Consider the following 16,593-nt stretch of genomic DNA (forward strand, 5'->3'; position numbering starts at 1 on the left):
TGTCAGGAAGGGCCCTGAAGTGCTCAGCAGTGCAGTATACAGTACAAGTTAGCTACCTCAGGAAAGAAGTACCTTGGGAAGCTAAAAGGATTATTTCAAAGTCAAAGGTGAAGTATAGTAAGCGGCCTAGCCATGACTAGCTCAATCAGCGTTAACCAGCGTCAGTCAGCGTTAACCATCATCAGTCAGCATTAGCCAGCATTTTTTTGTATTGTCCCTGCCTATTGTGCATAGTTCAGTTCATTTGGAGTATCCCACTCATCCCTTATCCTATCCAAGTTCCTAATAAACCATAAAAAAAAACAAAGAAACTGGACTGGTCCTTGTCTGAGGTAAAAACACTTGGAAATATGTCCGAATGCTCTACTGTTGCTAATGGTAACCCAGGGGAACCCACACACAGCAGCTCCCATGGGAGTAGTGCTACACTATTAATAAGAATACTCTATAGACACCAGGTGCATATTTGTAAAGCAGTGAATGTGACATTCACTAAGTATTCACTGGTGGTGAATCAAGCACTGACATTTAAAACACATGCAACTCGAAGATTCACCTGCAGTAAATATATTGTAAATGTCATATAAAAGACAAGCTTGCTAAACAATTGACAACATGTGTGAGAACTCAAGCAGCCATGAAGTAAACAACTAAATATTTTTTATATATTTATCAGTGAATAAGGTGAAGGTGTTTAACCAGTTCCAAACCCGGGCCATAGTAATATGACGCTGGCAGGAACATCTCCTCGATCCGGGCGACCGTGATATGACGTCTGCCCGTTTCCGCTGCTCTCCCGCGCCCCCGGGGCACGCAGAGCAGCAATCGGGGATGCGGTGTGTCCATCGGGACACAGCCCATCCCCGATCGGTATAAAGAGCCATTAAAAAAAATGACTCTTTACCATGTGACCGGCTATGTCCAATCACAGCCGGCCACATGCACTTTCCTCGTTCATGCCCCTCGGGCGTGCAGAGCGGCGATCGGGGATGGAGAGTGTCACTCTTACACAGTCCATCCCTGATCAGAGTAAAGAGCCAATGAAATTGGCTCTTTACCACGTGACTGGCTGTGTCCAATCACAGCCAGTCACAGAAGGTCAACAGTGAACACGGTAACTAGCTGTCACCGTGTTCTCCTCCTCACACACTGATCCTGTGTGAGGAGGAGATTGTGGTAACAGCTAGTTACCGATCACAGTGCACAGTAAATGACACTGATTGCGCCCCCCCAATATAGAGTACCTGTCACAAACCCATCAAAGTACCTGTCACTAGCCCCTCAAAGTACCCTTCACCAGCCCATCAGAGTACCCAAGTACCTATCACCAGCCCATCAGGTACTCTGATGACAGGTACTCTGATGGGCTGGTGACAGGTACTCGGGGAACTCTAATGGGCTGGTGACAGGTACTCGGGTACTCTGATGACAACTACTCGGGTACTCTGATGACAGGTACTCAGGTACTCTGATGGGCTGGTGACAGGTACTCGGGTACTCTGATGACAGGTACTCGGGTACTCTGATGGCAGGTACTCGGAGTACCTGTCATCGGAGTACCCGAGTACCTGTCATCGGAGTACCCGAATACCTGTCATCGGAGTACCTGTCATTGGAGTACCTGAGTACCTGTCACCAGCCCATCAGAGAACCCAAGTACCTCTCTGCATCCCATCAGAGTACCCAAGTACCTCTCTGCAGCCCATCAGAGTACCCGAGAACATGTCATCAGCGTACCCAAGTACCTGTCACCAGCCCATCAGAGTACCCGAGTACCTGTAATCAGAGTACCCGAGTACCTGTCTCCAGCCCATCAGGGTACCTGAGTACCTATCTGCAGCCTAATAGAGTACCTGAATACCTGTCTCCTGCCCATCAAAGTATCTGGGTACCTGTCTCCAGCCTATTAGAGTACCCTAACACCTTTCTGCAGCCCATCATAGTACCCGAGTACCTCTCTGTAGCCCATCAGAGTACCCAAGTACCTGTCTCCAGCCCAGAGTACCCAAGTACCTGTCTCCAGCCCAGAGTACCGAGCACCTGTCTCCAGCCCAGAGTACCTGTCTCTAGCCCATCAGAATACCAGAGTACCTCTCTGAAGCCCATCAGAGTACCAGAGTACCTATCTGCAGCTTATCAGAGTATCTGAGTACCTATCTGCAGCTCATGCCTCTTAGATTGTGTGTTGGGGTGTTTTCTTTCCAAAATGGGGTCATTTTGTGGGGGTTTCCATTGTCCTGGTGTTCCAGGGCCTTCAAAAGTGTGATTGGTTGTAATGAAAATATATGTGTAATTTATGCTCCTAGAACACCTGATGGTGCTCCTTGCATATTGAGTCTCTGTGGCTTTGCTGTGACAAAGTCTCACATATGTGGTATCGACATACTCGGGAGGAGTAGCAAAATGTATTTTGGGCTGTCATTTTTGCTATGTACATGCTATGTGTTAGAAATATCTTATAAATTGACAACTTTGTGTAAAAAAAAAAAAAACCCGTTTTAATTTTCTTTCCACATTTTCCGAAAACTTGTGGTAAAAAATGACATGTTCAAAAGACTCATTATGCCTCATAGACTATACGTTGGGGTGTTTGCTTTCCAAAATGGGGTCATTTTGTGGGTAATTCCATTGTCCTGGTGCTCCAGGGCCTTTAAAAATGTGATAGGTCGCTAGGAAATTATATGTGTAATTTATGCTCCTAGAACACCTGAAGGTGCTCCTTGCATGTTGGGCCTCTGTATGTGGCCAGGCTGTGTAAAAGTCTCACACATGTGGTATTGCCATTCTCAGGAGGAGTAGCAGAATTTATTTTGGGGTGTAATTGCAAGTATGCATATACTGTGTGTGAGAAATAACTTGTTATTATGACAAATTTGTGTAAAAAAATATATATATATTTCTTCATTTTCCCAAGAATTGTGGGAAAAATTACAACTTCAAAAAACTCACCATTCCTCTTACAAAATACCCTGGACTCTCTACTTTCCAAAAAGGGGTCATTTGGGGGGGGGGGGGTATTTGTACTGTCCTGACATTTCAGGGCCTCAAGAATTGAGATAGACCATTGGTACATCAGGTGTATTTAGGTGTGATCAATTTTTAATGATTGGCACCATAGCTTGTAGACTCTATAACTTTCACACAGACTACATAATAACCACTAATTTGGGTTATTTTTACCAAAGATATGAAGTAGTATAAATTGTGGCCCACATTTGTGAAAAAAAATTACTTATTTGCAAAACTTTATGATAAAAACTAAAACAAATTTTTTTTTTTTCAAAATTTTCGTTCTTTTTTCACTTATATCGCAAAAAATAAAAAAACCCAGTGGTGATTAAATACTACCAAAAGAGAGCTCTATTTGTGTGAAAAAAATGACAAAAAATTTGATTGGGTGCAGTGTTGCATGACTGAGTAATTATCATTCAAAGTGTGAGAGCACTGAAAGCTGAAAATTGGTCTGGGCAGGAAGGGGGTGTAACTGCTCTGTATGGAAGTGGTTAAGCCAAAAATTGCACAGCTGGTGTTCTTTGACTTTTTGCAATTAATTGAAAGCATTTCATCTTGTTTTCAGGTGTTCTTGTGAAAGCCATTTTAGAAAATATCACACAAGCTCTCACTCCATCTAGCAAACAAAAACTGATAATGTACTCTGCGGTATGTATTTGGCATTCTTAGCAATATTTCTTCATTTTTAAAAGGGTCTCAAGAAAATGTAAGAAAATATAACACAACAGAAATAAACCTCTAACTTGCTTGGATGTGGACACTGGATGTAGTTAATCTTATGCAAAAATAAATATATATATATATATATATATATATATATATATATATATACACACAGTGGTGGTCGAAAGTTTGGGCACTCCAGGTAAAAATTTGTATTAATGTGCATAAAGAAGCCAAGGAAAGATGGAAAAATCTCCAAAAGGCATCAACTTACAGATTAGACATTCTTATAATATGTCAACAAAAGTCAGATTTTATTTCCATCACTGACACTTTCAAAATTACAGAAAACAAAAAAATGGTGTCTGCAAAAGTTTGGGCACCCTGCAGAATTTATAGCATGCACTGCCCCCTTTGCAAGGCTGAGACCTGCCAGTGTCATGGATTGTTCTCAGTCATCTTCTGGGAAGACCAGGTGATGTCAATCTCAAAGGTTTTAAATGCCCAGACTCATCTGACCTTGCCCCAACAATCAGCCAGGGGATCTTCTAAGCAGTTGCCTAGAAACTGAAACTGAAAATTATTGACGCTCACAAAGCTGGAGAAGGCTATAAGAAGATAGCAAAGTGTTTTCAGATGTCAATATCCTCTGTTCGGAATGTAATTAAGAAATGGCAGTCATCAGGAACAGTGGAAGTTAAAGCAAGATCTTGAAGACCAAGAAAAATATCAAACAGAACAGCTCGCAGGATTGTGAGAAAAACAATTCAAAACCCACGTTTGACTGCACGATCCCTCCAGAAAGATCTGGCAGACACTGGAGTTGTGGTACACTATTCCACTGTAAAGAAATACTTGTACAAATATGGTCTTCATGGAAGAGTCATCAGCAGTGGCGGCTGGTACTCAAAATTTTTGGGGGGGGCGCAAAAAGAAAAATGTAATAGGTATTGCTTTGCGGCAAAAAACGTGGTAAAAATTTGCGTGACTTTGAGGTCATGGTACAGGCATGGCACAGGTGATGGTATAGGCATGGCACATGCATGGCACAGATGATGGTATAGGCATTTCACAGGTGATGGTATAGGCATGTCACAGGTGATGGTAAAGGCATGTCAAAGGTCATGGCACAGGCATGTCACAGGTCATGTCACAGGTCATGTCACAGTCATTTCACAGGTCATGTCACAGGCATGGCACAGGCATGTCACAGGTCATGTCACAGGGCATGTCACAGGTCATGTCACAGTCATGTCACAGGTTATGTCACAGTCATGTCACAGTCATGTCACAGGTTATGTCACAGTCATGTCACGGTCATGTCACAGGTCATGTCACAGTCATGTCACAGGTCATGTCACAGGTCATGTCACAGTCATGTCACCGGCATGTCACAGGTCATGTCACAGGTCAGGTCACAGGTCAGGTCACAGGTCATGTAACAGGTCATGTCACAGTCATGTCATAGGTCATGTCACTTACCTGCTCTTGGGCTGGCTCACTCGACCAGACCGACTGCTGTGCTGTGGGCTGCTGAAGACGGGAGACACGTCGCTCCTGGGTCCGGAGGGACAGCTCCCCCACATGGTGCTCCCCCGCAGGTTCAGGCCATGAGGGGGCGACACGCCGACACTGGACACCCCGACTTCTCCGGGCACTGCGGACAGCTCCTCTTTTGCCGATCCCTGGAGGTGAAGTAGTGACAGGATGTGATCCTCCTGCAGAGCGCAGACTTCCAGTTATTCAGTGCCAGCAGCTGCAGCGGGGCGGGCGGCCTCATGTTGTGAATGATTGGTCGGCTCGATCGGATCATGCAGAGATAATCTGCGATCAGAGTCTGATCACATCCTGTCACTTCTTCACCTCCAGGCTCCTCTGTACTGCGCTCTGCACTGGCGACTGGCGACTCCTCGGTCCTCCCGGCTCCCGGCTTTGTCCTCCGCGGCGGCTCTTGCTCTCCTGTCCTGTGTCCTCTCTCTGTGCCGGGCGGGAACGGAAGGTGATCGTGACGCCGGGGCGATGCACCGCCCCCACACGTCACGTCACCAGGTCCATGTCCTCCTGTGATTGGTCCAGGCTGGAGACCAATCACAGACTGGACATCATTAAAGTGGGGAGTGTTGGGGCGCATTGCTCTGCGCCCTGATGACCCCCAGAATAGCGCCAATTGGCGCCTCTTCCAGCCGAAGGTGGGGTAAAGTCAGAGTGCCATTGTCTAGCCTGTAGAGGTCTGTGTGTCCCTCCATGGACTCCATGGATATGCCTCCCCAGACCATCACTGACCCACCACCAAACCGGTCATGCTGAACAATCTTACAGGCAGCATAGCATTCTCCACAGCTTCTCCAGACCCTTTCACGTCTGTCACATGGGCTCAGGGTGAACCTGCTCTCATCTGTGAATAGCACAGGGCGCCAGTGGTGGACCTGCCAATTCTGGTGTTGAATGGCAAATGTCAACCAAGCTCAATGGTGCCATTCAGTGAGCACAGGGCCCACTAGAGGACGTCGGGCTCTCAGGCCACCATCATGAAGTCTGTTTCTAAATGTTTGGTCAGAGACATTCACAGCAGCGGTCTGCTGGAGGTCATTTTCTAGGGCTCTGGCAGTGGTCATCCTGTTCCTCTTTGCACAAAGGAGCAGATACCGGTCCTGCTGATGGGTTAGGGACTTTCTCTGGCCATGTCCAGCTCTCCTAGAGTAACTGCCTCTCTCCTGGACTCTCCTCCATGCTCTTGAGACTGTGCTGGGAGACACAGCAAACCTTCTGGCAATGGCATGTATTGATGTGCCATCCTGGAGGATTTGGACTGCCTGTGCAACCTCTTTAGCAGGGATAAGCAAACTGTGGCCCTCCAGCTGTTGCAAAACTACAAGTACCATCATGCCTATGCCTCTGGGTGTCATGCTTGCGGCTGTCAGAGACTTGCTATGCCTCATGGGACTTGTAGTTCTGCAACATCTGCTGGGCCACAGTTTGCATATCCCTGCTCTGTAGGGTCCAGGTATGACCCTAGCCAAATCAAAACTAGTGAAGAACAGTCAGAAAAGATGAGTAGGGGAAAAAAATGTCAGTGGCCTCCACCTGTAAAACAATTCCTGTTTTGGAGGTCATCTTAGTTTTGTTCATCTAGTGCACCTGTTGTTAATTTCATTAACACCAAAGCAGCTGAAACTGATTAACAACCCCCTCTGCTACATAACTAACAAGATCAATATCCCAGGAGTTTAATTGACTTGATGCTATACTCTGATTAAAAAGTGTATCTAGGGTGCCATGTTGAATTTGCAGTGACCAGTATGAGAGAGTGAGAGCAATAACACCAAATTTAAAACATCTGCTCCCCATTCACACTGTAACGGATCAACTGGCACCCCAACCGGGTACCTCCGTTGACGGATGCTCCTAGTGCTTCCCGAGGGCTCCAAGCACTCCACCAGACACCACTTCAGACCCCACAAACCGCCACAGCTTGGTTAGGGTCTCGCCATCTCCTACCCACCCTGGAACTACGACAAGGCTCCAGGTTCCCGTGGGTGAACCTCTCTTTCCCCAGAAAGTGTAGCAGGAACAGGAACAAGCTCTTACAAGAGCTTAGTGATTATCCAAGGGAGTATGAAGGACATAGCAATCCCTTGTAGCATATTCCCCCAATGAGAGACAGGACTCTAGATCGAGGGTGAAGAATAACTCAACTTCATTGAACAAGAAACAGACTTTTATACAGTTTTCCCCCACAAGGTTACCGCTCAGGTGGACCTTGTTGAAAACAGGCCCTGACATTCACAATCCAATGAAAACAGAGTTTTACACTCCCATACAGTGTACACAAAGATATACACTGTAGGACAACCCCCCCTCCCCCTTAGCAGCCAATCCACATACACATATACATCCAATAATAAGCTTATCTTAAGGCAGACAGAACAATGTGAGGTCATTAACATTTAACAATGAGAAAGGCACAATTCACATTCCCTCCCAATACACAATGTAGCCCTACGTCGGTCGCGTGTGTGGTGCTGGGGGGTGAGCGGGCGCCACCGGCGGTGCGCTCCTGCCCCCATTAGGCAGTGAGGATGTGGATCCACGGGGCCGGCAGCCACGATTGCCACTGGGCACCTATGATCGCTCCCTGCTGAGAGAGAAGGAACGGTCAGCTGTTGTAAACACAGCTGACCGTTCTTCTCTTGGAAATGATCAGATCACCTGTGATCTTCTATATAGGATCACAGGTCTCTATGGTCATGTCACAAGCCCATCCCCCATACCGTTAGTAAACCCTCCCCTAGACTCACACCTAACCATTTGATCCCCTTCCCTGCCAATGGCAATGCCGAAGTGCCGCTAAAAATTGAAGATCACCACCATTACTAGTAAAAAAATTAAAATAAATTAAAATTACATAAATCTTTCCCCTAGTTTGTAGACGCGATAACTTTTGCGCAAACCAATCAAAATACGCTTATTGCGATTTTTTTTTTTACCAAAAATATGTAGCAGAATACAAATTGGCATTAAAGGATGAAAATTTTATTTTTTTACATTTTTTTTTTGGGGGGGGGGGGGAATGGTATATGGCAGAATGTGAAAAATACTGTTTTTTTTTTTTTTTTTAGAATTGTCGCTCTTTTTTTGTATATAGCGCAAAAAATAAAAATCCCAAAGCTGATCAAATACCACCAAAAGAATGTTCTATTTGTGGGGAAACAAAGAACATCAATTTTATTTCAGTACAGTGTCACACGACCGCGCAATTTTCCGTTAAATAACGCAGTACCGAATCGCAAGAAATGGCCTGGTCATTAAGGGGTCAAATCCTTCTGGTCCTGAACTGGTTAATGGCTGTGTGTTGAGTTATTTTGAGGGGACAAAAATGTACACTGTTATACAAGCTGTACACTCCCTACTTTACATTTTAGCAAAAGTGTTGGGATATATATATATATATATATATATATATATATATATATATATATATATTCTAAAAGTAAGAGCAATGGAACCTTTGGAGCTGAGGTTTGTAGCCCTTATTAATGATGGGCTCAGGCATATTTGGATCCTAGTGGGAACCGGACTGAGCAAGCCAGCCAGGAAGCTGTCACTGGTACCTGGGCCAATCAGCTGCAGCTGAGGCATTCCCCACTCTGCAGTCAAGTGTATACAATGGATATGGGCGGTAAATGCCCTGATCTTATTTAAGTGGCCCAGTACAGTGACAGCTTCCTGGCAGACCTGGTCAGGTGAGTTTGGACTAGGAGCCAGATATGCCTGAGCTCATCACTAGCCCCTAATAATCTCTACACTTCTCTACACCTCTGCAAAATATCTGCAAAATATTACCGATGTAGCTTAGCATACTATGTTTTTATTTTGGTAAAACTTCCTGGAATGCCATGACCATATACAGTTGCATTGTATAACATGGTTAACAACTAAAGCTGGAGACCAGCATCAAACCTTTCATTAGTTAAATCCAAAACCTTTTATTTTGATTTAGCCACTTCGCCTCTCACACCAGTTTATCCTGTATGGACCAGAGCAATTTTTACATTTCTGCTATGGACCTTTTTATTAGGCAAAACCTTTGTCATTACTAAACACAAAAAGGTAATACATATATTGTTTTTTTAAGGACAAAAAAGACGACTAATGATCGGTCATTTCGGCAGGAACCGGCTGACTTTCGACCAGTGTGTACAGTTTTCTGTTCTAAAGCATTCAATCAGCACTTGCAGCCAATAGCTGTGAGCGCTGATCAGTGTATTCTGGCAAGAAGGAGGGGGGGGGGGGGAAGCCGAGCACAAAGACACAGCAGGGAAAATCGCTGCATTAACATTACTTGTGTTAGTATGGTGATCTTTCAGTTTTTTCATTCCACCCGCTGGGTAGAATGAAATAAAACTTCTAATGTGTACCCAGCTTAAGGAGTTAATTAGGGATAATCAGAGTTGGTTAGTGATAAGGATTAATAGTGATTAAACAGAGGAATATTTTATTTAAAAGAAAAAACTTGATCTGCAGATGAATGAAAAGAAAGATACAGGTGTAACAAATGTAATATGTTTGTATCTTTGTATAATCACAGCCTGGAGAAGTGTTGTTTATAAACATTGATTCAGACTGCTTTTTTGACAGGTAGAGCTGCCAACTTCTTCTCTTTGTATACTGTAATGCCGGTGTTCCGTGAGAATTACCTACCCTGTGAGAAAAACCTACCCTTGTCACTTCCGACGAGGAACAGCTGAGCAGCGCAGCAGTGCGCATGCTCATAGCCCCGGATACCTAATGGAACAACTGAGAATCAGACTAGTGCGCAAGCGCACTAGTATGAAACGAGCACGGTGTCCGTGAAAAAAACCTACCGCCGCTTTTATATTTACTAGGCGAGAGCAGGGAAGTGACAGGGACAGGAGCGGAGATGAGTGATATTGCAGCACAGCTGTTTTAATGTAACTGCTCGTGTTACATACAGTGCCGTGCAACCGGAAGTGACGAGGGTAGGTTTTTCTCACGGGTAGGTAATTCTCACGGAACACCGGCTCTGATTAATCACTGCCAACAATTATGGTATACTTGGAGGATGGGGGTCCCAGAAGCAGGGCAGAGAGACTAGATGTGCTACACACACCCTTTGTACAATGATGAAGTTTTATTGGGCATGTGTAGCACACCCAAAGTCTGCAACTTGTTAAAGTGGTAGTAAACGTAAAGTGGTTGTAACCTTAAAGAAGTAATTCATTGCAAGAACCTCTCTTTTATCCAGCCATAACACACAGTGTAAGTGTTTTTTTTTTTAAACTAAGCCTCTAAATACCTTTTTTTTCACATATCTTCAAGCCTGTCACGTGACTCCCGGCTGCTCTATGCCTCCGCTCCAGGGCTACAGCGGGAGGGGCCAAAATCTCCCTCTGACGTCAGTCGAAGAGGTCATGTGAACGTCGTGCTGGCCACTCAGCCCCTCACGCTTTAGCCCTGGATCAAAGGAGAAGAGCAGACGAGTCATGTGACTGGCCTGAAGATATGTGAAAAAAGGTGTTTAGAGGCATTGTTTTTTTCAAAAACACTTAAACAGCGTTTTATGGCTGGATAAAAGAGAGGGGCTGGCAGTGACATTATTTAACCTTTTTACTAATAGCGGCAGGAGGGTTGGGAGCGGAGATGCCTCATACAACCCCACACACAGGAGGTGACAGGCAGAGAGAGGAGAGCTGCAGATGACGGAGGCATGTAAACTGACCATGGTAATCAGGGCTCAGCAGCCATGATTATCGTGGTCAGTACGCAGATAGGGACACAGGAACTGGCAGTGTCAACCAGGTGTTTTACAGCTTACAGAGAGACAGGTTAAACAGCACAAGCACTGTGCTGTTAAATCTACTGTAAGGGAGCAGGATCTCTCTTTTTTGTTTTTAGGGTTACAACCACTTTAAGTACATAAAAATCTTCTCCCTGAAAGGTACAGTCATAAAGTGCTAGTGTGTATTCTAGCACATTATGAAAGACTTTCCTTGAAACAAAGCCCTCCAGCAGCACACTGTCACTGCGGACAGGGCTTCCATCTTCACACGGTCTTCCTGGCTGCATGCATGTGGGAGTCTCAGACGCTGCACAAAGCTCTGAAGGAGTATGCCTGTAACGCTCCTGCGTTTTTGTAGTAGGCTGGATTTGCAGCTGCAGAATCTCCACTCAGTAGTCATGTAGAGATGTGTTGAATAACCAGATCCAACTCTCCAGACTCATCACTGTGGGCCCGTCAGCTTCAGCATACAGATATACACACACTCAATAAGATGTTCCTGGAGTGATAGGATGTATATGATAGTATGAAGGTGATGTGCTGAAGGGACAGGTGTGAACAGTGACAGAGATGGTAAGCACTTGATAGAAATGTTCAGGAGAGTATTAGATGGTATTTAGGTAGAATGCAGATAGGTTAGTAATCGAGTATGGTAACAGGTGGTAAGGACAGCAGATGACAAATACAGGATAGGCTAACCCAGTGCAAGGATAGATGGTAGTAGACTCAAGAGCTAGCAATCTATGTAACAGTGCAGATGATAGAATTAGTATGCATAGATAGTAACAGTCCTTAATGTGCAGAGGTAGGTAGTGTAAGTTAGGTTATGGAGGATTCCCCTGTGGGGTACTTATCACTAGTAAGGTTAGTAGTAGAGGGGTCCAGTAGTGAGGGAGTGATCCGGTAGCGAGATACAGGGATCAGTAGCGAGGTTCCGGTCTGTTCCAGGTAAAAGCAAATAGCTGGAGGTTCCGGCAGCAAGACAAGCTTGTAAGCATGTAGACACACAGGCACAGGGACGTTGAACGAACAACGTGAGAGAGAACGCCGGCGGTTGAAATAGCCGCTCAGAGCGGCGCTCGGCGATGACGTCATCCGTCTTAAAGGTGTATGCGTACCACCTAATTAGAAAGGTGGGACGCATATTGAAAGGAAATGGAAATTAAGGGTACCAGAGGTACCAGAATCTTACAGTACCCCCCCCCCTTAAGGCCGGCTCCGGAAGGCCTATAGCACTGGTTTCTCCGGGTATTTCGAGTGACACCTTCGTATAAGCCTAGGTGCGTGAACATCAGAGGTATCCAACCAGGTGTCGTCTTGGGGTCCATAGTTCTTCCATCTTATGAGATACTGGAGTCTTCCTCTGTGGATACGAGAATCCAAAATCTCCTTAATCTCATATTCTTCTCCGCCTTCAACTTGTACTGGAGGTGGAGGCAAGATGGTAGGCCTTATTCCTTGGTTAGGAACATGGGGTTTCAGTAGGGACACATGGAAGATGGGATGGATCTTGAGATCTGCCGGTAAGGTGAGCTGTACTGCAGCTTTCCCAATAAGTTTCTTAATTGGGAAGGGTCCCAGAAATAAAGGTCCAAGCTTTTTGCTAGGGATCTTTAACCTTAAATTTTTTGTTGATAGCCAAACGAGGTCCCCAATAGCATACTGAGGAGAAGGTCTTCTACGAAGGTCGTAGTACCTTTTTTGTTGACTATGAGCGTGTGAGATAGTGGTATTAAGTAAACCCAGAGAGTCTTTTATTTGAGTAAGATAGTCCGAGGCTACTGGGTTACTTGATGGTAGGATGCGTGGTGGAAGAAGTGTGGGATGAAACCCATAGTTCAAGTAGAACGGACTTTGCTTAGTAGTACTGTGGGTTGCGTTGTTATAAGCAAATTCCGCCAGAGGGAGAAGGTCCACCCAATCATCCTGTAGGTATGATGTGTAGCAACGCAGATATTGTTCTATACACTGGTTGACTCTTTCAGTCTGTCCGTTGGTCTGAGGGTGGTAGGGTGAAGTGAGCTTTCGCTCAATCCGTAATATTTGACAAAGAGCTTGCCAAAATTTGGAGATGAACTGAGAACCACGGTCGGATAAAAGAGTCTTTGGAATTCCATGTAACTTGAACACATGTTTCATCAGTAGTTCCGCTGTTTGTTTAGATGAAGGTAGTCTACGGATAGCAATGAAATGTGCCATCTTTGTCAGGTGGTCCACTGACACTAGAATGGTATTAAATCCTTTAGATGGTGGTAGTTCTACTATAAAGTCTAAGGACACAACTTCCCATGGAACCTGGGGTATTGGTAGACTGCAGAGTAGACCAGATGGTTTTGTAGTGTCAATTTTGGACCTTGCACAGATGTCACATGAAGAAACAAATTTTTGTACAGACGTCTTCATATCAGGCCACCAAAACTGCCTGGTAAGCAAATTAAGGGTTTTCGTCATACCCATATGTCCTGCCATGGGCAGATCATGTGATAACTCCAAGATCTTGGTGCGCATAGTAGGGGGTATGTAGAGTTTGTCGTTGTAATAGAGGAAACCTTCTGCATCAGTACTTAGTTGTGGTGGAGGTGAATCCAATCCTATACTGTGCAAAATCTCTTCCTTCAGGGAACGAACAACCCCAATAATACGTTCATAGGGTATTATAGGAATAGAAGGGATTTCGGCGTAGTTATCTTCGGTTAATCGTGATATCGCATCCGCTTTTTTATTTTTGTCTGCAGGCGTGTAGGTCACTAGGAAGTTGAATCTTAGGAAGAATAATGACCATCGTACCTGCCGGTGGGAGAGAGTTTTGTTAGTCTGGAGGTATTGAAGGTTTTTGTGATCTGTATATATGAGTATTGGTAACTGGGTACCTTCAAGTAGATGTCGCCAATTCTCCAGTGCCAGTTTTATGGCAAGCAACTCCTTTTCACCCACTGGGTAATTCACCTCTGGGCTGCTTAGTGATTTTGAGAAGAAAGCAACTGGGTGGAGTGGTGAAGTATTTGTTGGTCGTTGGGAGAGAACTGCTCCTACTACCATATTTGACGCATCTACCTCTAGAATATATTGGAGGGATGGGTCTGAGTGGCGTAGTATGGGAGCAGAAGTAAAGCTTGATTTTAACAAGCAGAAAGCTCGATTTGCTTCTTCTGACCATTTGAATGGTTTCTTTATACTTGTCAGTTGTGTGAGAGGTCTCACAATAGCAGAAAAGTTCTTGATGAACTTCCTATAGAAGTTTGAAAATCCAAGGAATCGCTGTAATGCCTTACGAGTTGTTGGTATAGGCCAGTCCAGAATACAGGATATCTTGCTCATATCCATCTTAATTCCGGTTTTGGATATGATGTATCCTAGGAATAATATTTCTTCTTTATGAAATAGGCATTTTTTTAATTTCACGTATAGATTGTGTGCGAGTAATCTGGATAACACAAGTCTTACATGTTTTATATGTTCAGACAGAGATCGAGAATAGATAAGTATATCGTCCAGATATACTACAACACAGACATCAAGTAAGTCTCTAAAGATGTCGTTTATGAACCTCTGGAAAGCTGCGGGAGCATTACACAACCCGAATGGCATCACAAGATATTCGAATAATCCGTATCTGGTTCTGAATGCTGTTTTCCACTCATCTCCGTCACGGATTCGGATTAGGCTGTATGCCCCTTTTAGGTCCAATTTAGAGAAGTAAGTAGCCCCACGCACTTGTTCGATGAGTTCAGGGATGAGCGGTAAAGGATAGCGATCCTTTATCGTAATCGTATTTAATTGCCTATAATCGATAATAGGCCTAAGACTTGAATCCTTATTGCGGACAAAGAAAAGTCCTGCAGCTGTGGAAGAAGTAGAGGGTCTAATGAACCCTTTTTTCAAATTCTCATCTAAGTATTCCTTGAGATGAGAAAGTTCATCCTGTGAAAGAGGATAAACATGACCGAAAGGCAATTTGCTGTTAGGGAGTAGATCGATAGTGCAATCATAATCCCTATGGGGAGGCAACACTTGAGCATTTTTCTCAAGGAATACTTCGGACAGATCTATGATTGGTTGATGTGTGTGTAACCAAGGAAGTCCCAAAATAATGGGATAATGGGGTGAAGGTAGTATATCAAAAGTGGTGGTCTCCATATGAGACTCGTTAGCAGTGACAAGGAGTGCTTGTGTCTGGTTGGTGATTGGACCAGAAGATAGCGGCATACCGTTAATGAAACTAACAGAAACAGGTTTAGGTTTTGAAATAATAGGTATTTTATTTAAGGTAACAAAACATGTATCAATATAGTTCCCACAAGATCCTGTGTCGATCATAGCCTTGGTGGTAATCCTAGTCTGGTCCCACTGTAATGTTAGATGAACAAAGAGATAGGGGTTAGAAAAGGAAGTCGTTAATCCTCCTAGCAAGACATGTGAACACTCACCCTCTTTTTTGCGGACAAGGGGACAGACGCTTATCAAATGATCCGGGGATGCGCAGTACATGCAGAGGTTTCTGGATCTTCTTCTGGCTCGTTCAGTAGTTGATAAAGGTGGGCGTATGGTTCCTACCTCCATGGGAGTAGGGTCAACGGCCGAAATCTGAGAAGGACTAGACAATGGCATTCCCATTTTCTCAGCCTTTCTTTCTCGCAGTCGCCTGTCGATGTTGATACTGAGTTGTATTAAGGCATCCAAGGTGCCAGGTAAATCCGCTCGGGCGAGCTCGTCTTTAACAGCTTCTGATAACCCGAGTCTGAATTGAGTTCGCAGAGATGTATCATTCCACCCTGAATTAAGGGTCCATCTTTTGAACTCTGCTACAAAGTCTTCTACAGGTCTCCTACCTTGTTTTAAAGCCCTCAATTGAATATCAGCAGTACTCTGCCTATTGGGGTCTTCATATAAGCTAGCGAGTTCCGCTAGGAATAAAGAATAGGAGTTGAGAAGCTGATCATTTTTCTCAAAGAGAGAGTCTGCCCAGGCCCGTGGATCACCCGTTAAGTATGAAATAACGGTACAGACTTTAATTTGATCAGTAGGGTATGTACGAGGTTTTAACAAAAAAAGCAATTGACATGCGTTTTTGAATTCACGAAATTTTTTCCGATCACCTGTAAACACTAGAGGAGGGTTTATTTTAGGTTCAGGGGGCTGAGCAGCAGTAAGCCGTGAAAGACGGGTTACCTGCTGTGTCAGAGTTTGATTTTCTTCTTTTACTTCAGTAAGAGCAAGTATTAATGCATTTACTTGTTGTGTTAATTGTGTCACTTGAGTGGGTAATTCTGCTGAATCCATTTTTTGTGGTTTGTTCAATCTGTAACGCTCCTGCGTTTTTGTAGTAGGCTGGATTTGCAGCTGCAGAATCTCCACTCAGTAGTCATGTAGAGATGTGTTGAATAACCAGATCCAACTCTCCAGACTCATCACTGTGGGCCCGTCAGCTTCAGCATACAGATATACACACACTCAATAAGATGTTCCTGGAGTGATAGGATGTATATGATAGTATGAAGGTGATGTGCTGAAGGGACAGGTGTGAACAGTGACAGAGATGGTAAGCACTTGATAGAAATGTTCAGGAGAGTATTAGATGGTATTTAGGTAGAATGCAGATAGGTTAGTAATCGAGTATG

General features: G+C 44.4%; 1 protein-coding gene across 1 annotated transcript in view; it reads left to right on the forward strand.

Moving 5' to 3' along the window:
- Positions 1 to 16,593, forward strand: part of LOC309556068 (prostatic acid phosphatase-like) — a 161,244-nt gene that overhangs the window by 106,894 nt on the left and 37,757 nt on the right. Inside the window, exon 8 of the mRNA XM_082258380.1 lies at positions 3,578 to 3,660. Coding sequence (XP_082114506.1) covers positions 3,578 to 3,660 — 83 coding nt within the window. The remainder of the gene's footprint in view (positions 1 to 3,577; positions 3,661 to 16,593) is intronic.

The sequence above is a fragment of the Pelophylax lessonae genome, assembly GCF_965119305.1.
Source record: "Pelophylax lessonae genome assembly, chromosome: 5".
In the NCBI taxonomy this organism is placed as follows: Eukaryota; Metazoa; Chordata; class Amphibia; order Anura; family Ranidae; genus Pelophylax; species Pelophylax lessonae.